This window comes from Ursus arctos, unplaced genomic scaffold, assembly GCF_023065955.2.
Source record: "Ursus arctos isolate Adak ecotype North America unplaced genomic scaffold, UrsArc2.0 scaffold_14, whole genome shotgun sequence".
NCBI lineage: Eukaryota > Metazoa > Chordata > Mammalia > Carnivora > Ursidae > Ursus > Ursus arctos.
In genome coordinates this window covers 15,983,022-16,006,370 of record NW_026622808.1, presented here as the reverse complement: position 1 = coordinate 16,006,370, position 23,349 = coordinate 15,983,022, and the positions used below count along the sequence as shown (strand labels likewise).

The 23,349-nt window shown below is 54.5% G+C and overlaps 2 protein-coding genes and 1 long non-coding RNA gene across 6 annotated transcripts in view; 2 read left to right on the top strand and 1 right to left on the bottom strand.

Moving 5' to 3' along the window:
* The first annotated feature begins 263 nt into the window (after positions 1–263).
* MICOS13 (mitochondrial contact site and cristae organizing system subunit 13) lies at positions 264–2,199 on the top strand. The gene is made up of 4 exons (XM_026481167.4): positions 264–449; positions 1,150–1,327; positions 1,525–1,576; positions 1,963–2,199. The coding sequence occupies exons 1-4, from the start codon at positions 421–423 to the stop codon at positions 2,058–2,060; spliced, it is 357 nt and encodes a 118-aa protein (XP_026336952.1). The 5' UTR covers positions 264–420; the 3' UTR covers positions 2,061–2,199.
* A 1,979-nt stretch (positions 2,200–4,178) lies between these two features.
* LOC130543586 (uncharacterized) lies at positions 4,179–15,248 on the top strand. The gene is made up of 2 exons (XR_008959048.1): positions 4,179–5,625; positions 14,674–15,248. It is a non-coding gene; the product is annotated as an uncharacterized LOC130543586 (long non-coding RNA).
* The window catches only part of SAFB (scaffold attachment factor B), a 36,913-nt gene continuing 20,085 nt past the window's right edge, over positions 6,522–23,349 (bottom strand). For 2 of the 4 annotated variants that reach the window (XM_026481156.3, XM_044377914.3), the window contains 16 exons: positions 22,762–22,789; positions 21,307–21,817; positions 20,834–20,883; positions 19,919–20,013; positions 17,855–18,004; positions 17,703–17,779; positions 17,218–17,357; positions 16,954–17,042; positions 14,947–15,053; positions 12,263–12,553; positions 11,015–11,152; positions 10,756–10,798; positions 7,803–7,921; positions 7,416–7,522; positions 6,966–7,032; positions 6,522–6,857 (listed from right to left, as the gene is read on the bottom strand). In XM_026481156.3, coding sequence (XP_026336941.2) covers positions 6,728–6,857; positions 6,966–7,032; positions 7,416–7,522; positions 7,803–7,921; positions 10,756–10,798; positions 11,015–11,152; positions 12,263–12,553; positions 14,947–15,053; positions 16,954–17,042; positions 17,218–17,357; positions 17,703–17,779; positions 17,855–18,004; positions 19,919–20,013; positions 20,834–20,883; positions 21,307–21,817; positions 22,762–22,789 — 2,142 coding nt within the window. In that variant the 3' untranslated portion in view covers positions 6,522–6,727. The remainder of the gene's footprint in view (positions 6,858–6,965; positions 7,033–7,415; positions 7,523–7,802; positions 7,922–10,755; positions 10,799–11,014; positions 11,153–12,262; positions 12,554–14,946; positions 15,054–16,953; positions 17,043–17,217; positions 17,358–17,702; positions 17,780–17,854; positions 18,005–19,918; positions 20,014–20,833; positions 20,884–21,306; positions 21,818–22,761; positions 22,790–23,349) is intronic. The other 2 variants (XM_044377915.3, XM_026481157.4) reach the window with 1 other exon arrangement.

The window sequence follows — 23,349 nt, the reverse complement described above, 5'->3', positions numbered from 1 at the left end:
TGGGCCCTCAGTCCCCCGCGCGGGCGCGGGTGGATCTCCCGGGCTCCGACATCTTCTTGGGTCACTTTCAGGCCTCACTCTAGACGCCTGACTCCTCTTCCACCCCCCCCAACACCAGGGCCGTCCCAGATCGGACTACATTTCTCAGGAGTCTCGGCGGTTAGGCGAGCTGTCTGGCGCCTCACGGGCCGTGCTGACTCCATTTCCCAGGCAGCTTTGCGGCGGACGGGCTCTGAAGGTTACACTTCTCAGAATCCTTTCGCGGTAGGGCTGCCAGGCGTCTCTGACCCGTCGCGTGACTTCGACTCCCGCAGGCCTTTGCGGCCGACTAGGGTGACTACGTTTCCCAGAGGCCTCTGCGCCGCTGTCACCGGAAGCGACGGGCGAGTCGAGTGTCCTTGCGCGCGGAGCGGAGCGACCATGGTCCCCCGAGTGTGGTCGCTGATGAGGTGCGTTGAGCTGCCGGGCGGGCCCCGAGCCCCCGAGAAAGTCCCCTCCTGTGGGCACCCCCTCTAGTTTGCTCCCAGCTGGATCTTCGAATTCCGTGGTGTCAGGTTCCCCATCGGCCCGATGGGGAAACTGAGGTTCAGGCGGGGAGGGGCTTCCCGAGACGTCCTGTCTCCTCCTTCCCGCTTCCCAGCGAGCCCTCGCCTCCTGACTGTGTCGGAGCCCTAGATGCCTCCTCTGTAAGGTGGGAATGCCGCAGGCGCTGTACCAGGAAGTTCATACATGCCCAGAGCGACATCCAGGAACTGACCAGGGCCACTTGGAAACCGCTCGAGGGTGGCGCGCAGGTCGTGCCTCCCGGGCTGGAAGGAAGAAAGTCAGGGGTCTTAAGTCTTCATGATTCCCTGCTCTTTGTGCGGGATCACCAGTGACCCTTCTTTCTCTCTGGGCCTCAGTTCACCAGTTAAATGGGGCCGAGTAGCTCTGCTTTGCGCAGTGTAGAGTGCTGTGCATAGTAGGCGCCATGCACGCCTCCGGGCCCCCTGGATGCCTTGTTCTTCTGTATTAGCTGCCTGGCTTCAGGCGTGTCACTCCTAGGACTGTGGCGCCCTGGAGTCGGACTCCTCCCCTCCGGGGCCTAGGGCCCCGACTGGCCAGCAGTGCCCGAGGAGCTGCTGAGCAGCTGTCCCTCCCTGACCGCAGGTTCCTTATCAAGGGCAGTGTGGCCGGGGGTGCCGTCTACCTGGTGTATGACCAGGAGTTGCTGGGGCCAAGCGACAAGAGCCAGGCTGTCCTTCAGAAGGCTGAGGAGGTAGTTCCCCCAGCCATGTACCAGTTCAGCCAGTACGTGTGTGAGCAGACCGGTCTGAAGATACCCCAGGTACCCTGGGACTGGGAGTGAGGCTAAGGCTTGGTGGGAGGAGGGTGTCAGTTCTGGGGTGGCTTTTGGTCCCTGGTCCCTCCAGCCCTGCTTGGTGTCCTCCGCCCTGGGCTTTGTGCTGCTCTTCCTGCCTCTGGAAGGGGCTGGGGCTGTTGGCTGCGCCCTTCCCTTTTCACCTGCCCCTTCTCTCTTCCCAGCTCCCAGCCCCTCCAAAGTTTAACTTTCACATCCGCGACACCTGGAATTCAGGTAGGCCCTGGTCCCTGTCGTTGGGGGGGTGGCTCCTGATGCCCCCCAGTCTAGCACCCCTTACTACCGCTTCCTGGTCATTCCTTTCCATTGCTCCCCTTGCTGCTCCGTGCAGCTCCCACGGATCTAAAAGAGGACAAGGGGTGGAGATTTCAGGGAGGTCTGAACAAGATGGAGCCTCCTTTGAGGATGGGTCACATTGGAGCTCATTGTGTGACCTCAGACAAGAGGAGGCCCTGCCCCACCTCTGCCTCAGTTTCCCTGTGTGGAACTGTTGGAGCTGGAACTGGTGCCTCGAAAAGCCTTGCAGAGCTAGGGTTTCTGGGGGGCTGGTGTTGGTGGACTGAAGCGGGGGGCTGAAGGCGCTGGGCCCTCCCTCTCCACAGGCATCATTATGGTGATGTCGGCTCTGTCGGTGGCCCCCTCCAAGGCCCGTGAGTACTCCAAGGAGGGCTGGGAATACCTGAAGGAGCGAACCAAGTAGCCTGTCAGAGGAGGCCACCTGCCCCGGTCAGGAACAGGGGCAGGGGCACCACAGACCCGGAGACTCCAGACTGGGACTGGGACCCCACTCCAAGGGCAGCTCCCGGCCTTGCCGGCCCAATAAAGGACTTTGGAAGTGCTCCCTGACCCGTGTGCTGGCCCTGGGGACTTGAGGCGGCCTGGCTCGTGCCCAGAGTGCAGGGGCCCAGGCTTCTGGCACCTAGCAGCTCCTCAGGGCCTGACCTTGACCCCAGGCATGGTTCACCCCTTCGCTGTCCAGGGCCCTGCCTGCTGAGTCCCCAACCTGGTATGGGGATGGGGAGCAGAGACTTGGCCCTGGTCCTCCATAGACTGTGCTCAGGGCCCAGGAATGGGTTGAGGAAGTACTGATGGCCAGCCCAGGTTGGGGGTCTCAGCCTGTGGAGCCCAGGGTGGGACATTCTGGAGGTGGGAACTCGGTGGGGTGGGCACAGTTCACCTCTCCGCTGTCCACATGGCCAGGAGTTCCTGTGGCTGCTGAGTCTGCATGTGGCTCAGCTCACTGATCACGTGTCTCGTCTAGTCCTGGCCTTCTCTTGGCTGCTCTCTACCCGCATTCCACCCTCTCGCCACAATCTGGGGATTCCTGGGGACCACAGGCTTCGTGGCCATTACAGTGTGTGTGGGGGGGCTCCCGTATCCACAGAGGTCCTGCCCTCCCAGGGTCCCCTGCTCCCCTGGGGAGGCTTTCCCGCCCCACACTGGTCAGCTGCCTGGTGACCTGAATGTTCTGCCCCACCGGGCTGAAGCTCCACGAGGGTGGGCCCTCGGAGTACTCCCAGCCTGGAGAGCATCCCACCGTGATGGCAGTGGGAGGAAACCTGTGTCCCAGACAAACGGTGGAAGGGGGGCTTGGCTGGGAGCCGGAGACTTGGCCAGGGTGCTGCTCTGGGAGCACAGAGCAGGCCTGGGCAACGGGGCCCTGAGCTGACGTGGGATTCTCTGTTCCTCAGAGTTCTGGGGGTTATGCTGCTTGGTCTGGGGGTAGAGCTCATTGAGGCCCATGAACTAGGAGAGGATGGTGGTTACCTGTGAGGAAAGCAGAGATCAGAAGCCAAGACATCGCCCGGGCTCTCCTGGGATGTGAAGCTGGCGTGTGTCCAAGGGAGGTGTGGGGAGGAGTGTGGGGGAGGATGGTGGCCTGGCCTGGCATGTTTAGGGAGGCAGAGCCCAGAGTGAGCTGTGCCACTCTGCTTTCCAGGAACAGCCTCTGGGTGGGTCTCCCATGCGTGGCACCTGGAGGCCGCCTGGCTCCCTGTGCGGCTCATGTGCCGGTTGGGCCACGGCAGGGAGAGGACCAGGTCTAGAGCAAGGGCAGTGTGGGAACATCCCTGATCCTTGGGACTGCCCGGGAGGAAGCCAGCCCGGGTTCAGGGCTGAGACCTGTGACCCACCCCAGCCTGACACCCTCCATTGAGCCCTTCCCACATACCCAGGAAGGAGGCAGATCGTGGGCTCCTTTTACAGAGGGAGAAGGTTGCACGCACGGCCAGGTTCAAACTCGGCTCTGTCCACCTTGGAGCCCGAGGAGTGAGCTTCAACCCTCCCTGGGGCGCAGGATTTCCAGCTGCCTCACCTGCACGGACCCAGTCCTGGGCCTTCGAAGACAGGAGGGTTTGTGCACAGGGCACCCGAAGCTGGGGCTCCGGCATATGCTCCACAAGGTCCTTGAGGCCTCGTGACCCTGCCATTGTCATTACCACCATTTTACAGAGTGAGGATGACCTGGGGGGGTTGGGGAGAGACCTGCCAGGGTCACCCTGCCACACTCTGAACAACTCCCGGCGATGCCCACAAGAAGGGAAACCAGCCGCTGTAGGTCAGTGAAGAGTCACTCTAGGAACATGCTCGGCCCTTCCAGCCCCCCTCACCCCATCCGGGTGGCCGAGCCTGCAGCTCCATGAACTTGGCAGTGGCGTGCTGGGCTTTGGGGAGCCCTTGGCAGTAGCGCTGCTCCCAAGAGCAACTGCAGCCCCCGCAGGACGCACCTGTGTCAGGGGTGGAGGGGGATGTGAAGGGGGTACTCTGGAGAAGCAGAGATGGCTGGGTGTGGGGCCAGGGCCGCCGGGGAGGCGGGGGCTTCGGGGAGCACCTGGCCCTGTGCACCGCACAGGTGTGCAGCGAGGGATGGGGCAGGGGCTCGTGGCTTACAGCTGAGGGGCCAGGCCGATGGATGCACCTGTCAGAGAGCACAGCAAGCAGGGCTGGTTCATCTCATAGAGGTCATCGTACAGACGTGACCCAGACATCCCGAGGGCACCCCTGCCCCTAGGCCCCACTCTTGGGAGTTGCTGGGGCCTCAGGCGGCTCCAAGCCCTCAGGATCCCTCAGTAGCTCTGCGGAGCCGCCCCCAAGCCCTAGGTTTGTTAACACTGTTGGCCCTGCCACCTCTGCTGTCTGGATGGCTCTCAGCTTCCCGTGTGTTTTGGGGCTTGGGGGGGGTCCCCTGAAACAATTTAAGCTCTGGTGTGTAGCCATTGCCCACATGGCCCCAGCCATCAGCCCAGAGACTATGGTGCCATTCTCAATCCCCCTCCATCCCCTGTGCAGTCAGACTCAAGTTCCTCTGTCTGCTTGAATCCATCACCAAGACCACCTCCCTGGTCTTCCCACCTGCCCCCTTCCATCCATTTCCCCAGCTCCGAGTCTGATGATGTATGTCACTGCCCTAGTCAGAAACCTTCTATGGCTCCCTGCTGCCCTCTCCTTGAGCCCAGACTCCTTGAAGGGGCCTCTGTTCCCAGGCACAGTTGGTTTTCACCACCGGCCTTGGCACTCAGCTCCTGCGCTTTCACTGGGCCGTCCTTCCTCCTGACTCCTGCTCTTCCTGCCCACAGCTCAGCGGCTGCCTCCTCGGGAAAGCCTCCCCTGAGCCCTTCCTCCCCCAGGCTGAGTCAGACACCCCCTCTGGGCCTCCTGACAGCCCCGTGGGTGTCCCATTGTGGCACTTGCCGCTCGGGGGCAGGATCACCCCACCTCAGCAACACACAGGTTTGGGACCAAGGTCAGGCACTGTAGGTGTCAAGCAGCACCCCTGCCTCCACCCCGAAACACCAGCAGCACCCTGTCCCCCTGGTCGGGACAGCTACAGATGTCTCCAGGTGCTGCCAGGTGTCTGTCCTGTGGGGACAGTCACCCCAGCTGACCACCACTGCCTTGGGAGGTCGTATTAGTTTCCCAGGACAAAGGACCACAACACACATTGATTAGATCACAGATCTGGAGGCCAGAAGTCCAACGTGGGTCTCACTGGGCTAAATGCAGGTATGGACCGGGCTGCTCTTTCTGGAGGCTCCAAGGGGAGTTACCCTTTCCGGCCTTTTCCAGCTTCAAGAGACCACTGCACTCCTTGGCAAGAGAGCTCTTCATCTTCAAAGCCAGCCTGCAGCCTTCCTGTCCGCAGCTCCTCCAGCTCCCCCGCCTCCCTGCTCCCCCCAGAAGGACCCTGGGCCCAACTGGATAACCCTGGATGATTCTCCGCCTCCAGGTCCTTAATGAATCCCGGCTGCAAAGCCCCTTTTGCCACGGTAGGTGCCATGCGTACAGGTTCCAGGGAATAGGGTGGGGACACCTCTGGCCCCTTCAGGAGGGGGTTATTTGGCCCACCACAGAGTCTGAAGGCTGGGTCACCTGTCTGTCTTCCCCCAGACAGGGCTGGAGTCCACTCTGATGTGTCAGAAAGGGAGGCAACCACCTCGTTTCCACAGACCAAGAGGCAGAAGGCCTCCGTCACCATGGCTCCCCTGGACGGGTGGCCCTGACCTCCCTCCCCAACACTACAGCCAGATGGGGGCAGGGGGGCGGGCGGGCGGCAGAGACGGAGTCTGGGGCTGACCCGGGGAGGGAGCACACTGCTGTCAGATCTTACCCCACTGGGATACAGTCCCACTTAGCAGATCCTAGGAGTCAAAGCCCCAGACACAGGGAGTCCATGGTGGGCGTGGGGGCGGGGGAGTGTGTGTAGCAGGGACGGTTGGGGTTGGGGAAGATGAAAGGTTCTGCAGACGGGTCAGTGATGGCCGCACAGCAGCATGCCAATACCAATGCCACCACTTAAAAATGGTTAGAATGGGAAATTTCACATTCTGTGTATTTTACCACATTAAAAAAAAAAAAAGTACGGCGGCCTGTTTAGCAAGGGCTGCGTGCGTCCTGGACATGGAGGCAGAGTGTGGGGGACAGAAACACCTGAGGTACGTCAAAGGGCCCAGGAGGGGAAGAGGGACCAAGCGGCCACGATCCCACGAACTCCGGGCCCGGGCTCACAAAGGCCGGGAGTGTGCGCTGTCCGCAACGGGCTTCTGGGAACCCTAACTGCTCCTTAAGGCTGCCCTTCGCCCTTCCCTGAAGGAAGAGCCATGGCTCAGCAATGCCAAATACAATTTACACAAAGAGGTGAAATAAAAAGAGAAAACGCTTTAAATAAAGGGTATGTGAACAGAAACACATTTATTACAAAAAAAACAAAACCAAAAAAAAAAAAAAAGGAACAAAAGAAACACAAAAACATTCACATTGTATTGAGCTACAATATGGCAGCAGATAAAAAAAATATTGTACAGAGTTTAAGGTAACTCCTAACAAAACACACTCGTGTTGCCGCGTGACAGAACAGAGGGGTCCAAGCACTCAGTAGCGGCGAGTGAAGCGGGTGTCGCTGGGTCGGCTCCCCCGGTTCTGTCCTCCAAAGCCCCCTTGCATGCCGCCGCGAGGGATCACGTGGCCCCGTGAGGCTCCACCCGGGGCGAAGCCGCCGCGCCTACGACCAACACAGAGCCGCGTCACAGAAGCCTGCCCGGCCGGCACGGTTTCTAACCCTTCCCGGGCGAGCCAGCACGCACAGAGGACACCAGTACTAACATCTTACCCTGACATCCCTCCCCGGTTCATCATGTGACCTGGCCCAGAGTGACCAGACATACTTCTTTCGCCACCTACAAGACAAGAGGTCCGTTTCAAACAGTGCCTCTGAGCGCAGCACGTGCAGCTGAGAGGACCCCAACGCGGGGCTCGTGTGACTCCAGTCCCTTTCCCGAGCCACCCGGCCAACGCAGAACCCGCAGACCCCGGCCGAGGCATCCGCACACGAAAGGGTACGCACCTGCTGTCCTGGCTAAGTCAAGGCAGAGAGGAATGAACCTCACCCAACCCCCCCCCCAAGTCAGTGATGAGCAACACCCCGTGGTCTGGCGGAGAGCAGCGAAAGCTCTTCCTGCCCTCAAGCAGCAGGAAGGCTGGCTAAAGCAGGTGCAGCTTGAGCTTTCCAGATGCTTCTCCACAAAGACAGACACACCCCCGGCTGAGGGCTGGTCCTTACCTTGCCACCTCTTGTGGTCCCTGTCTATCATGCCTCCATCAGCAGCACCCTGCCACGCACGGTCATCCTCTATTCTTCGGCCATGGTCCCCCCAGTCACGTCTGCCCCTTGGAAAAAGATATCTCTGATTTGGATTGTCCTCCTCTCTGCCTTTTAGAGTAGGATGGATGGTGGGTTTAGCATTGTGTGCCCAGTCCCCATCCCTTTGAGTGGTGGGGGCCTGCGGGCAGCGGGACCTGGCTCTCGATCCAAGGTTGCTCGGCTCTGAGGCGGCCCCAGCCGAGGCCAGTGCGCTGGGTCAGGGGCCGAGGGTCCTCAGTCGGACACATCAATCCTGCCGGCAGCGTGTGAGGCCCACGCAAGCAGGGTGGGGTGCAGGACACATACCTGGGTGGAGGAGGCAGCCCCCGGCCCTCGCTGATCCTCTTGTCAGAGCCATATCCGCCCCACCCGTCGCGGGAGTCCCGCCCGTGGCGCTCTGGTCCTCCGTGCCGTTCGGGGTAATGCTGGATGTTAAGGAGCCAAACAAAAAGCAAGCTTCGGTATGGAGCCTGGATCCCGAGGCCGCTGGGGCAACAAGCTAACAGTGACAATGACAATAGCTCAGAAATGCTGCCAAGCACGCCACCCGCGGTCTTGTGCCACCCAGGCCTTTTAGCCTGCACAACAGCCATGTCCCCTAAGTCCACCGGTGGACTAGGTGAGGAAAGTCGAAGAATGGAGTCACAGAACGGAGAAAGAAACTGAGGGCTGAGATTCACCCTAATCCAAGTGGAGAGAATTCGGGCACTAAGGAGAGAAGGACGCTGGGCCTAGTGACTGCCCTGTGCCAAGAACAGACAATGGGTGCCAGGTGCCTGTGCCCCAGCCACACAGAACCACCAGAGCAGAAGGGCCACTAGGACCCTTTAGCACGACTCATCCTGGACCTGACGCCCCTGGCCAGCCCTCCGCCAGCCACCCTGGGGCTCTGCCTGTGGAAACGGTTTGCCTGGCACAGGCCACACGAATGCCTGACCCTGTTCTAGCAGCATCTGAAGAACGGATGGAAGAGGGAGCCTCCCACCTAGAAAAAGCTTGTTTTGATTTAAAGATCTCAGAGAGAGAGCGTGCATGGGGGGGAGGGGGGAGAATCCCAAGCAGAGTCCCTGCTAAATGCAGAGCCTGACACGGGGCTCCATCCCACGACCTTGAGACCACGACTTGAGCCGAAACCAAGAGTTGGACGCTCCACCGCTGGCGCCCCCCAGGCGCCCCTAGGAAAAGCTGTTTGCAGTAAGTGCCTGCTCGTCCTTCACCAGAATCCTGCCCCTGTGAGCTGGAAGAACGGCTGAGGCTCTTAGGGAGCTGGTAAGATGGCTTTCGTTGCACTGTTGCTCTCCCCGTCCCACAGATCCAACCTGTGGCCCTGGGGTCTTTTGTGCCAGAATCACATTCTAAGTGAGAAGACCTGGAAAGGAGTTCTGGTCATGAAGCCTCTTGGATGAAAGCACTGGCCGCCCTGTTGCTGTTCACATCCATGCTTATCTTACCCATTAAGCCAGGAAGTCCCCGAGGCCGGGGAGCAGGGGGCACGCTCTTACACTGGGAGCCCCAACACCTGTGTCTCCACCACCTGCTTCCCCGGCCCCTCATTCCCAGATGTGTGCAGACATCTCCCTCAACAGAAGGGCGAGGGGCAACTGTACCAGATGGACAAAATACAGCACCATTCCTTCCACGAGCAAAATCAAAAGCCAAAAGGGTCCAAGAAAGCCAGTGCTGCCAAATGGAGCAAGAGCTGCTTAAATGAGTCCCCAAAATAACATTTCCATAAAAAACCTTCAAAACACACCAGCTTTTTAAAAAATTACAGCTTTCGACTTAGACCACTTCCTTTACTTTTAGACAAACACAAATATTTAATAGAGAATAACTGGGACGCCTGGCTGGCTCAGTTGGTGAAGCGTCTGCCTTTGGCTCAGGTCACGATCCTAGCTAGGGTCCTGGGATCGAGTCCCGCATCAGGATCCTTGCTCAGCAGGGAGAACGGGGAGTCTGCTTCTCCCTCTTCCTCTGCCTGCTGCTCCCCCTGCCTGTGTGCGAGTGCAAGCGCTAATGAATAAGTAAAATCTTAAAAACAAAAAAAATCTGTTATCAATGGCCTTCTAAAACCACAAAGCTGACAGAGCACACTTCACACAAAGCCCACTTCTCACTCTCCCTGGTATGTCACCAAGTAGCCACGCTCTTCCGTCTAACCGACCAACCCACGTAAGGGTTCAACAAGACCAGAAAGCCTGTGCCAGCGTCCCGTTCTGCGTCCCTGTCCCCACCTGCCACCCGGGCAGCACTGGTGTCTTATTTAGGACAGTGTGCGTGAGGAGAAACACGCTTCCAGTTTCAGGAGCGCCTGAGCTACTAACGGTGGGCAAGGAGCCCGCAGTGACCGGGAGCTGCACGTGAGGGGCTGCGCTAGCCTGGCTCTCAGCCCGTTCGGTCACACTCCCTTGTGCGGGAGAGAAGCAGCCTCAATTGCACAGCTGGAGACACGCGCTCAGCACAAGTGCTGCCACCAGGATGCGACTCTCTGGTGCTGGTTCCGGAGCCCGGACATTTAACCACCACGATCAAGTTTACAAAAAGAAACGGAAGACCAGGTGTCCGTTCAGCCGCATCTCGCATTTACCTCCAGGAGTAAAGATAAAGGAATCATGCAAGGATTGCTCCGGAGGTGGCAGAAGAACCCCCTCCGTCTGGCCAAGGAAGGCAGCTGCCAGCCGTGCCCTCAGCAAGAGGGAGGGAGCCGCACAGAGCAGGCTGTGCTAGAGGCAGGGAAAGGAAGCCCGCAGGCAGCAATTTTGCCAGCCGTGCCCTGACCACAGCCTTCCCTCAGTCCCCTTGACCTTCCAAGTAAACCCACGAAAGTCCATGCTCTCTGGGCAAGTTCTCAAGCTAAATCTAAGACAGGAAAAGGAACCAATCAAGCCTATTTTCTAATGGGGTCATCCTGCAGAGCACGGGTGTGGCCCAGAGACTGAGCTGCTTGCCCCAGGCGCCGTGGGCAGGCGGACCCCGCCAGCACAGCGCTGCCCGCCCCAGGCGCCCCGGACTTGTATGTGCTCAGCTGTGCAGGGCTCGATCATGCGGCAGAGCCTGTCAGAGGCGCCCAAGGCTCTTTAGCCGTCTGTACAGGGCATCGTTTACTCTATTTAGAGGCGGATAGAACCTCAGGGTCAAGGCCTAAAGAGGCCCGAGGATACAAGACTACACCCCCCAGCTGAGGAGGGAGAAAGCATGCCGAAGGAGAGAGAATCGATCCCACCGCAAAAACTGGATACAACTGGAGTTTCTGACTTACCTGTCCTTCTCTTTCTCCCATCATGGATCTTGAACCTTCTCTCCTGAAAAAGGCAATTTACATAAAAACATTAAGCAAAGAAAAATAGGTCAGTTAGGCCCCCCTAAACATTTCCCAAATGGAAGCCAGGTAATTTGTGCTCTGATGGTTCCAGTGAGCCCGCAAAGCCTAGAAGGGTCGACCCTAGTTCTTCAGCATTCAGAAAGAGAGAACGGTGGCGGGGGGGGGGGGGGGGTGGCGACGGTGGCAGCTGGCTGACCTGTCGACGGAGTGGTCCGGGTATCGGCCCCGGTCCCTGTGGTCAAAGTCGTGGAAGCGGTCTTGGCGGTTGAAGTCAGAGTGGTAGCGCTCATCCAGGGCGGCCCGCTTTGCTTCCGGCCAATAGGCATCGTCTCGCCTGGAAGGGGAAGAAAGGCGTACGTGTAACTTCTCCTCCACCTTCATGACCTCTGGCGGAGCTGGTGAACTGGACCCTCAAACGGTCCTTGGCTCCTATCACTTCACGGAACGAGAATGAACTTTATTAACAGGGTCTCTGCTACACCAGCTGAGAGGGGCTGGCAGGGTGATGTGGGATCCGACTTCAAGACTCCGTGCTATTTCGTCCACCGTGCCCCGCCTCCCCTACACAGAAGAGCGTTGGTTTCCCTGACAGAAGGGCAGGTGGGCACACATGCGCCTCTGCGGGTCGCCTCTGGGAACCGCACACGGCCTCGATCTATCAGGACAGCAAGCTAAAGCTGGGATCCTGAGCTCTCCCTAGCACACGCTCTCTCCTCACATGGGGACGTGACCCAGCAAAGACACCAATGGGAGGACTTTGAGAAACACCTGCAACATACGGTTTCAAAACATTTAGGACCGTAATGGACTCCCAGCATCAGTATTTTGCACAGACGAAGTCCTAAAATAGCTTGAAGGCCCTCAAAAGAAGTCTTGCTGGATATTATACGGGGACCTCTCTAACCCATGCACTCAAGATGACGAATACAAACGGTGGTTTTTCCCAAGTGGGGATGCAGGCAGAAAAGCTGGGACCGCCACCCCCGACTCCCAACAGCAGGGCTGAAATCAGGCCTGCTTTGTACTGGGGCTAACATTTTAGTATTCACATGTCACATCGGTATGTCCGGGAAATAAAAATAATGTTCCAGGAATAAACCAGAACAAATCACTACAATGACAAAGCCTAGAAAGGGGGCCCGAAGGAGGTGCTTCTTGGTCTCTGGCCGCCCACTCAGCACTTGCGTGTCACGTGCTGCTCTGGGGATCTGTGCTAGGACTTGAACGTGAGGCTTTACTGGGCAGTGCTTTGTGCAGCCATTTCTCCACTGACCCCTAACCACCTCAGCGTCCTGACGAAGTAAAGGACATCAAACTGGGCTGTAGCACGTACTTGTGCTGCCTTTGAAATAAAAAATTCCTGTTAACATGATTTTGGGGCCCACACCCCAATTCTACACGCCCCGGGCCACCTCTGGGGTGGGCTAAGAGCAGCTCGAATTACCGGCCGTCCACGTCGTAGGGCCTCCGCACCGCAGGCCGCCGCTCCTGCTCGTAGCGCAGCTCCTGCTGGCGCCGCAGCTCCTCGCGCTCGCGGTGGATGCGCTCCTGCTCCCGCCGGCGCTCGTGCTCCACGTGCATGCGCTCGCGCTCCAGCCGCTCCCGCTCCATGCGCTCGCGCTCCAGGCGGTGCCGGTGGAAGGCCAGCCGCTCGCGGGCGATCTCCAGCCGCTCCCGCTCCTCCCGCTCCCACTGCGCCTGCATGCGCTGCTCCCACTCACTGCGCTCACGCACCCTGCGGGAAAGCGGCAGCTGGAGGGGCTGCGGGCCACAGTGCTGGCCGCGCCACCCAGCTGAGCGAGCGGTCAGGACACAGAGCGGCCACTCCCGCCCTGGGGAATGCAGACTGGCCACAGAGCACGGCAGAAATGCGGACTCGGGGGGTGCCTGGGTGGCGCAGTCGTTAAGCGTCTGCCTTCGGCTCAGGGCGTGATCCCGGCGTTCTGGGATCGAGCCCCACATCAGGCTCCTCTGCTGGGAGCCTGCTTCTCCCTCTCCCACTCCCCCTGCTTGTGTTCCCTCTCTTGCTGGCTGTTTCTCTGTCAAATAAATAAATAAAATCTTTAAAAAAAAAAAAAAGAAAGAAATGCGGACTCGGGGATGTGCCACCCCCCACGGGACTCCAGCTCCCGCAGATCCACTGACGAGAGGGCAAGAGCAGCGGCAGGCCTGGGATGCCAGCATGGGCCCCGCTGCCAGCACAGTTCCTGCCCAGAGGGTCATCAGGGCAGGGAGGCACGTGCACGCAGAGGGTCAGCTAGAACAGGAGCTCAGCCTCACTCCCTGAAATGCTTTCTGGAGCTCAACATCTCGTCCCATGAAACAGCCCATTAAAAATAAGCAACGGAACATACTTTTCATAGCAAATTAAGTCTCAGTGAAAACCTCTGCTCCCTAACCCATGAGCTTCAGTGCGTCACCAGGGAATGGGGCCAGGGCACTAGCATCGACGAGCTGACCGACCAGCTGGGGCCCGCAGGGGCCGTGTGAAGCGCCAGCAGGCTGTGCAGGACCCCCACCAGCTCCTCTCTGGCTAGCGACAGCAACTGCACCCCAGTGTACCTCCTGCCGGTCCCTGTACGTGCGACAGCAACGAGCCGGCGGTGATGGCTGCCAGGCTGTCTCCCCCCAGCCCTGGCCACGCGCTTACAGATACGTGTTTGTACCTGCAGAAGTATATACTCCGGCCTCACCGCGCCCGTGGCTTAGACTAGAATAGCTACTCCTCTCCCGTGTACTCCTGATACCTAGTGAAGCGAAGCCACGCTGCACGACTTGCGGGGTCCGACCTGTCCCTTCTGGCAACTCTCTTCTGTCTGCTTTCCTGTCAGGTTACCTCTGCCTTAATACACTGATTTCAAATTGTGTCTATTCACATCTCTCACGTGCCTCTCATGTACAGAAGTTACATTTGCATTTAGTTGACTTCTCCTTTGGGACATTTTGGGCCTTCTAAGCCTAAACTCCTGAATATACTTACTTTCACTTTATACGAACATAAACTTCATGTTTACATTCAGTCACCAGTTTATGGTGACTGTTTTGTCACTGATGTGAGCTGGAGACCCAAAGTGCTGTCTGAAGAACAGCCAAGTGACCTGAAGCTCTTTGGGGGAGTCCCATCGTCACTAGTGAGAAATGTCGCTTTTGACACATCACATTCCCACACGCACATGGGTCAGGTGCGCTGCTCTATTTGCTAGTTACTTCAACAAAAGTGCCTTCTGGGGCACCTGTGTGGCGCAGTTGTTAAGCGTCTGCCTTCGGCTCAGGGCGTGATCCCGGCGTTATGGGATCAAGCCCCACATCAGGCTCCTCTGCTATGAGCCTGCTTCTTCCTCTCCCACTCCCCCTGCTTGTGTTCCCTCTCTCGCTGGCTGTCTCTCTCTGTTAAATAAATAAAATCTTAAAAAAACAAAAACAAAAACAAACAAACAAACAAAAAACCCAAAAGTGCCTTCTGCCCACTGCCTTGCCCTCGGATGCAGGCAGCTGTGAGCGGGGACTGATAAAAACAATGCCCTACCACCTTTACGCGTTCTTACTCTGCCAATAGAACTAATGGTTTTTATTTTTTAAGCAAGTTTAGGGGTGCCTGGGGGGCTCAGTTGAGCGTCCGAGTCTTGGTTTCAGTTCAGGTCGTGATCTCTGGGTCATGAGACCGAGCCCCATGTCGGGCTCTGCACTCAGCGGGAAGTCTGTCTGATATTTTCTCTCTGCTCCCCGCCCGCCCCAGGCACCCTCTAAAATAAATAAATCTTAAAATAAAAAAAGAACTATTTCTTGACATACAATAAACTGTCATAACTCTCTCCCTGCATATGTTCTACCGTTTCTCTTTTTCCCTTTCCACAGCTTCTGGAGCACATTGGCTATGTTTGTTAGCACTACTGCCCCACGAAGGCATTCCAACTCTCTGCCACTACCTCCATAATCTTCAAAAAGAAATGGGCTTATCTCATGAGAAGATCATTGGGGAAAAAAACCCACAGGATGAAAGCCAAAGGAGCCAAGAGGTTTAAAGCAATATTCCACAGACAGGGGACTTTGGAAATATCCCCCTAGGATACAATTATAACCAGTCCAGAGATACAAGCAAACCAGTAACACTCCTGGACACAGACTCACCTACGGGACTCGGAGTCTCTCGACTTCCGAGGCTCTTTGACTTTATCAAAGGACACAACGGACCGCTTCTCTCTGCTGGCTGATTTGCGATCCTGGCTCTTAGAAACCTGGTTCACCAAAAAACATGCAGAAGTTAAAGCAGAAATGACAACAGGAAGAATCAGGCGGCTCCAAGTCCAAGCATCCAACGTGAAGGCTGGAAATGAACACTAATGTTTAATGGAACCACCAGGTAATAAGGTGTTCCCCTCCTAAGAAATGTCATGTTTTCTTTATCATAATTAAAAGTCAGAGCCTCATCACCATGCTAAACTATGTGAGTACTTTCAATAGGGTCAAAAATGGAATTATTTTCCCCCTAAAACTTTTTATATGATCATAACCATTTTTTAATACTTCGTTTTCCACATCCAAAATAAATTCCTTACTCTTGTTCTTTTCTTTCCTAATTAAACATGCAGTGAGTGCCTGACCATGGCTACTTCTAGTATATCTATCGGAGGATTCCTGATTTGTGTGGCTGCATTATTTTTATGAGATCTTCCCATCTTAGCCCTGGAGCTCGTACTTCAGTTTTGGCCATTTTTCAATCATTCTATGTGAAATAAAGGTAGAAGAGATCACGTGTATTACAATATTTGTACAAACACAAGCAGACTGAAACCTTCCATAACTGAAAAGCTGGCCTGCAAGAGCAGCAGTGGTCTGTCACCCTGCAGCACGAGTTGACACGGCAGGTCTGAGGCCGGCACCTGGGAACCTAGTGGCCAGAGCGCCTGCAGCTGACAGTCCCCTGGTCAGGGCGCTTCACCAGGCCTAGACCATGCAAAATGTGGTTTGTGCTGACCACGTGCTTTCCTTCTGGGAGTCAGGAAGTTTGGTATGTATCTGGTAGAACACCTATGTAACCAGTCCCCAGTAAAAACTTGGGGTGCTGGGGAACCTCAGTTAATGAAGCCTCTGCTATTGGCTCAGGTCAGGGTCCCAGGACCACGTGATCGAGTCCCACATTGGGCTCCCTGCTCAGTGGGGAGTCTGCTTTTCTCTCTACCCCTCCCACCCCCCGCTCGTGATCTCCCTCTCTTTCAAATAAATGAAATCTTAAAAACACAGAACAAAAACAAACTAACGCCTGGGGTGCTGCGGCTCTAATGGGCTGACAGGCCTCCCCAGGCAGGAGTGTGACCCACGTGTTGCTGCATTTTCAGTGCTGCGTGAGCTCACACGCAGGACAGCGCACGAGGGAGCCTGCATGGGTCTCCCTCACACTCTGCCTGCGTCTTTCCCCCACAATGTGGCTGTGTGTCCTTACGGCACCACTGGAGCCAATCTTAGTGGGGGGTGCCACCATAGGCTAAGCCCAGTGGTCCTTAGAGTGAATCACTGAATGGGGGTGGCCGTGGGGACCCTGGACCCATATCTATCCAAGTTGCAAGACTGTAAAAATTGCACTGATGGACATCAACAGCTGCCAGAGAGAAGCGGTAAGAACCCAAGCCGGGTCCTCTGTGAATTCTGTTCTGTGGAGCATGCGCAAGGAGGAAGAGCAGGGGGCTGAGCCGAAGTCGAGACTGGGCATAGAAAGGCAGGAAAGGCTGGCTGGGTTGCATGTGAGTTTAGGGATGCACAACGGAGAGCTGCTGAAACTTTCAGGGGAGGCAATGAAAAGGCCAGCTACGGGCTGATTCAGAAAAAAAAGCCAAGCAGTCCCGTACCTGAATTCTCTAAGACTAGCGCTCTAACCCCTGAGCTATTACGGAACCTTCACCACATTTGAATTTTAAAATTAGCTTTAGGAATTTAAAAAAAAAAAATTCTCATCAGAAAAGAATTAAATATAAATGAAAGCTTTTTAAATGCTTTGTTTTTTAAGAATGTCAAGATGTCTACATTTTGAAAAGATGTACCACCTTTCTTAAAGTTCAAGAATTGCCTATATAGAAAACATAAATAAAAAAAAGTGAAATAAGAAAAATACCATATCCTAGTTAGAAAATTACTACTCACTCTCTCTTTGGATCCGGAAGTTTTGACGCTAATAACAGGCACACCTTTAGATTTATCCATCACTACAGTCCGCTCTGTTCCCCGACTTCCTACAGGAGGAAAGGAGTTGTGTGATGTAAGAAACAGGAAACACCCAAATTAGCAAAAAGTACTCAACTCTATGGAAAAGAAATCTAGTTTGCGTTGCTGACTGACAACAGCAAACCACGAACCACACCAACCATGAAGAGAACACACCCCAGGCAGCATCTCCAGTGACAATACCTGATTTTGTAGTTCGAGATCGCTCTGAGGGGCCGGGTTTCTGATCGTCTTGATCTTTACTCTTTTCTCCACTTCCGTCTTCACCCTTCTTAACATCCTCTTTTCTATCAGCTTTATCTTCCCTCTTAAGGTTTGCAGACCTAGAAATAACGTCCCAGGACACACAAGGGTGTTAGATCCAGTATTAAGAGAAGCAAAGGAGCCCTGACCGGACTCTTGCCCTGAGCACCACAGGACCAGGAGGCTGCCTGGGCTGCCATCGACGGGACGATGAACAACAGGGAGTCCCACCTGCTCTCCCCAAGCACCCCTGGAAGAGGGAGAAAGGAATCATCTCAGCTACTGGAGGCAAAACCGTTCCACCAAACATAAAGAAATGAAGGGGTGAGGGGCCCTGCGGTCTCCCCCAGCTGTGGAAAACGTGCAGAATGGGAACTACAGAAAAGGACCATTTTGGCCGCAGTTCCCTCACAGAAGAGCAGTACCTGTCGCTGGACTTTTCCTTTTTCCCCTCACCCTCTCTCTTTTCAGAGGTTTTCTTCCCAGTAGGCTCATTTTTTGCCTGAAAAAGAGAATCAAACAAGTATTACCGTATGTCCTAAAAGGGCCACAACCCTGGAAGAAAAGAGCCACTTACTTTTTCCACTGAGATCATCTTCCCATGGAGCTCTGTTTTGTGCAGGTGGTTAATGCATTTCGTGGCCTCCTCTGCTGTGGACATCGTAACAAAGCCATAGCAGCGCGCTCCAGGACTCCGGGCATTTGTCACCACCTTGGCACCCACCACCTCAAAGGAAAGCACACAAATATGGCTCAGACAGGACCCCCCCCACCCCGACTCCACGTGAAATGCGCAGGGCATCACAGTTCACGCTGCTTTCCTCGGATCCGTGAGTCCTGGTGCCCTCCCTGGGGTGGGGACCGTGCGAACGGCCCTGTCACCTGGTGCCTAACAAGTCCACCAACTGACAACTAGGGAGGATAATGCTATTGCCTCACTGCGACTCCTCTGAGGCTCTGCCCCACTTCCGGCTGCTCCTCCTGGGGACCAGGATGGCAGTGCGGAGGAGCAGCGAGGAAGTGAGGTGCACAACAGGCTGCTGCTGGCATTCCGTCAGCCACATGGGCAGTGAAGCCAGAGGACAGATCTGCAGATGGAACCTGACAGATGACACTCGGAGCAATAACAAACTTCAGTGAGAGGGCTCTGGTGCTACAGGCACATCTTTACACACTGTTTACTTTTCCTGATGACCCTGCAAGCTGAAGTTAGACACCCTGGCTGGGGGGGGGGTTGTCCCACATAAGCCAATATTCATCATTAGACCACATAGGGACTCAAACCCAAGGGAGTTTCCGAATGGGCTAGTCCCCGACTCAAACACCCGAAGCCTGCAATGGACCCAAGACACTGGAGGCTCCAAGGTGACATGTCCCTGCTGAGAGCACCCATCTGCTCTGAAGGCCATGGTGGAATCATTAAAGGTGCCCACTTTATATTTACTCAGCCTCAGGGAATCACTAGTTGGGTTTTTTTGTTTGTTTTGTTTTTAAGATTTTATTTATTTGACCGAGAGAGAGCACGAGAGGGGGAGGGTCAGAGGGAGAAGCAGACTCCCTGCTTGAGCCCGATGCAGGACTTGAGATCCCGGGGATGCAGGATCATGACCTGAGCCGAAGGCAGTCGCCCAACCGACTGAGCCACCCAGGCGCCCCGCACTAGTTACTTCTACAACCCTGTCATATTTAATTTCACTCACTAGCTCTCGGACATCAATAACCAAGGTAATACTACCGGTTTTCTCTGTTGTGATTTGTTGAACCCTTAGTACAAAGGTCTGTGCCTTCAGCTTGCCCCAAAAGCTACCTCTGAGACAAGGAGCCAAGGATGCAGCAGCTGATTTGGGAGGTGACGCTATAAAGCACATGGTTGGGGGGTGAATAGAGTAGGGAAGAGACCCGACACAGGGGCTCTGAAACACAGGGAACCACAGCAGGCCCCGGGGGGCTGGGGGAGGCAGGTGCATCTATCCGTCACTGCCAGTTCACACACTGAGCAGACAGGGAAGCCAGGTAGCTGCTGCAGAGGACAAGAGGCCAGGGCTGCCCCAGCTGTGGGTGAGAGCAGGTGAGCCGAGAGTCATGGGGCGGAGGCACGAACAGCTCTGCTACGGCTACACAAAGCATCTTAAGGAGGCAGCAACTCTGAGGGCCCCCACGTGTAGAACCGAGGTTCACATGGGGGAAGTGACATGCTCTGGGCCACACAACTGCGAGTGGCAGAGCTGTGGCCTCCAGCTAAGACCAGTCTGACTCCAAAGGCCCTGTTCACAAGCCCTTCCCACAGCTTCACTCGTGTCTGTAATCTCCCCACCCTGCCCTCTGCTAGGGCCCCCAAAGCCCTCCCTGAGTTTAAGGCTCAAAACCGTAGAAATGGATTCAGGAAATCCTCTAAAACCAAAGTGGTGGCTTTTGGGCTGGGGAAAAGGAAGAAAAAGTACTAAGCTGATGTGGGCTCCGGGAGCTTCCATCTCTCTCACCTCTAGCCATGGACAGATCCTCCACAGGCCATTAGCAAATGTGAGTTAGAGAATGGCGAAGTGTTGTTCAAAGCAGTCACCAGGAGGGGACAATCTGCACGCAAAGGCCATACTACATCGGCTTCAAAACGTTTTCTGCTCCAGGAAACCCCTGGTCTTACCTTTCCGTATTTGCTGAAAAGATTCTTCAAATCTGTAGCTCTGGTAGTAGAAGAAAGTCCACTAACCCAGAAATTTCTACCACAACTGCTACGACCTATTTCAAAAGAAAAGCCTGGTCAGAAACACCATACTCACAAGATCCTGAATCTTAAAGACTGAAGTCATTCCAAACCAGATACTTTCCCCACTTCTCCCAGATGGCAGCACAACTTAAGCCAGCTTAGACAGGAGGGCCTGCCCCGTCCTCACACAAACCCTCACACAAACGCACACTAGGCCCACCAGGGCTGTGAGCAATGCCACTTACAATAGTGAGTCAGGGGCTAGTAGGACCATGGGAAGTTTGCTCCCTTAGGAAGTCACCAAATGGCATCAGGCAGCCCAGTGGGGTGGCTTCTGACCTAAAACAGCTGCTGTCAGGATGAACCCAACTCAGACGCTTCTCTTTTTGGTTGCAAATCCCTTCCCACCTAATCCCTTGTCTGTATTCTAGGCTGCTAAGAAGGACTCTGAACCGACAAAATGTCTTCTCCTTTAGTGATTTTAATCAACAGATACGGTGTTGATAAAGCTGAAGTACCAGGTAACCCCAAGATATCTGAAATCAGAAAAAAATTTTCCATTTACAAGCATCACTGAGGCTAAGGAATCTGCAAATCGGAGGGTCAGTCAGGATCAACGAGCTCTAGCGAAAGCAAGAGTCTGCTTCAGATCGATACCTTAACTCAGGGCCTGGCTCGCTGCCTATAACCCAGAACCTGCAGAGTGGACGGCAGAGGAGGAGAGAAGGGCTTCAGGAAAGGCCGAAGCAAATCTGGGTAAGAAACGCAGTATGCAATGACCTCGAACCAGAAAGCCCACTGCTGCCAAGGCCAAACGCACTCCAAGAGACCGGTGTTGCCCCAGTGACCTACCCTTTTCCTCTTTGGAAAGCCTTTTTGTATCCGAGTCATCTTCGACAGAACTAGAGACAAAAGATAATGTCACTCCAGACGGAAGATGCAGAGACGAAACGAACTCAAAACTATAAAACACGTGCTGAGGTTGCATACCTACCCGAAATTTAGTTCTGAAAAAATGACACCCCGACAAACTTGTATTGGAAATCTGACCTAACCATAAGATTTCAGACCCACAGGAGTTAATTAATTCTGCTGGGCTAAAGATAATTAGGAAGAATTAAAGAAAACAACCATGACAGGTTGAGAAAAGAAAAAAGATTATGTAATCAGTTTAAAATAAACAAAGAGAAATAAAACATTGTTTAGAAGTAAACTACAATTGCATCAGTCTGGCTGGCCAATTGCAGAAAAAACAGCTTATGTGTGTCATTAAATGACCAATGAAAAGGAGATAGCGTCTGGTCTAAAACTGAGAAAAAACAAACCTCATTTTCTGATCAGCGCCCTCACTGGCTGAGGACTCTTTAGGAGCCGGAGGGACTTCATTACAAGCTTCAAAAGCAAACTTCTTCACGTCTTCTTTGCTATCTCTGGGGTCTGGGCTTGAGGCTTCCTGGGGCGCTTCCGCGGCCTCCTCGCTAGAGGCTTCCGTGTGCTCTGAGGCTTTACTACTCTGCTCAACTGGCTTCTCTAGCCCTACAGGCTCACAGTCCGTCCGCGCGCCATCGCCTGGCTGCTCCACGGGCTCCCTTTTCACTACCGCTAACAGGGTGTCTGCCCTGCTCGCCTGAGCTTGTGCTGTTGACTCGCTGGCCAAATCTAAATCACCCTCCTCCGGATGGGCGCTGCCAAAAAGGTCCTCTTCCTCCGCAAGCTTTCTGTCTGGCCCCACGCTACTTGTATCCTGTGCAAAGGGCTGCTCCAGCTCGGAACCTTCTTCTTTTACTGGCTCAGATTTACAAGTTTCCCCCAAAATGTCGAGTATTTTCTCATTTTCTACGGATTTAACAGGAATAGAATGGCACAAGGTTTAATTACCAGGGAAATAAAGCAATCACAAATGTGGAACTGGCACGGCTGCCACACTAACACGAAGAGAACTGCTAGCTACACAGAGATTGGAAAACCCGCGGGTACACAAAGTTACACCGGTTACACTACCTGCACTCCAACCGACTGCTACAGTAAGCCGCTACGCTACATGGAAGAGAAAAGCATCCCAGAGATTTAACCCCCAAAACCTTCTGGCTGATTCTTGACAGTCTTCGTTCTGTCGTCGTTTACATAGGACTCTTCTGAATTTAGCTTCCAAAGTCCAAGGTGCTTAACTGAATGTATCACCATTCACTGAACAGCTCAATTTCCAAATTTCTTTGAATTTCTTTTAACAGAACAGTCCAACATGAAAACCAGAATCTCTTCCATCGGTGCTCTGAGATATTTGCAGTCCAGAAAGTGAATAGTATTTGTTTGGAATTCTCATGAAGAAACTCTTTCCTCTTCTGGAATCCAGTTATGTCTCAATGTTTTAAAATGCATCTCCCTATAGCTACCTGCACTGCCTGAATTAAAAACCACAAAGTTAAGACACTGCCCAATATCACAAGATCTGTTTTGTGGGGTGCACAGGTGTTAGCTCATGAGAGGCATCATGCAAACACTTTCTACACACATTTAAGTGCCGTTTACGTTTAAAAAGGCATGAGATCGTTTCATCTCACAGTACATTCTGTAACATAAGAAGTTAGCCACTTTCACAGATCTGGTGATATGGCTGGGTTTCCAATCTCTATGATCCTGGTATGTTCTGGATCGTAAACCTTTAGAACAATGTATACTACAGTAAGGCAACTTTTTAAAATTAAAGAATTTAAATTAGAGAAGGTGGAAAGCTAGAATGGTTCCAAACCCCCGCTGGTAAGTTTTTCATTTAACAGTACCTGGCTCCAAGGATGGCTCTTCAATTTCCTGCAACAAAAAACATAAATAAGATTGTGCCAGATGAAGGAAACCTATAGCTTCTTTACACCAAAAACTGTTCACTAAAAAGGGAATTTTTAACACACGTACTAGGAAACTCACAAACACAACAGGTGGAGAAGCTACTCACATTCAGGACAAAGCCCACACACGACACTGGGGCCTCACTCGCCTCCGGCCCAAGCCCCACCCCCGCCCCTCCGCCTGGGCTACTCTCAAGGGCCTGCTCTCAAGGGCCCAGGGCCTGGCTGCCGCTCCTGTTTGCGCTGCCTCACTTCCCCAGCGCCTGGCAACATCCTCACTTTCCAGGGAAATGACTGCATCACACGCTCGTCTGTCCCCCTAGACTGAACTCTTAAAAGCCAAGAGAGCAGTGTTTTTGACTACCGGTAGTGTGTAACAGAATGCCTGACATTTATCAGTCATTTTTTTTCACTTAATCTAGATTAACGTCTGAGAACTTGAAAGAGTGAGGGAATAAGGGCACAGGTGGTCTGACCCCTGTTCTCAGTTCTAATCGTTCTACCATGTCTGTACCTGGTCGCCTG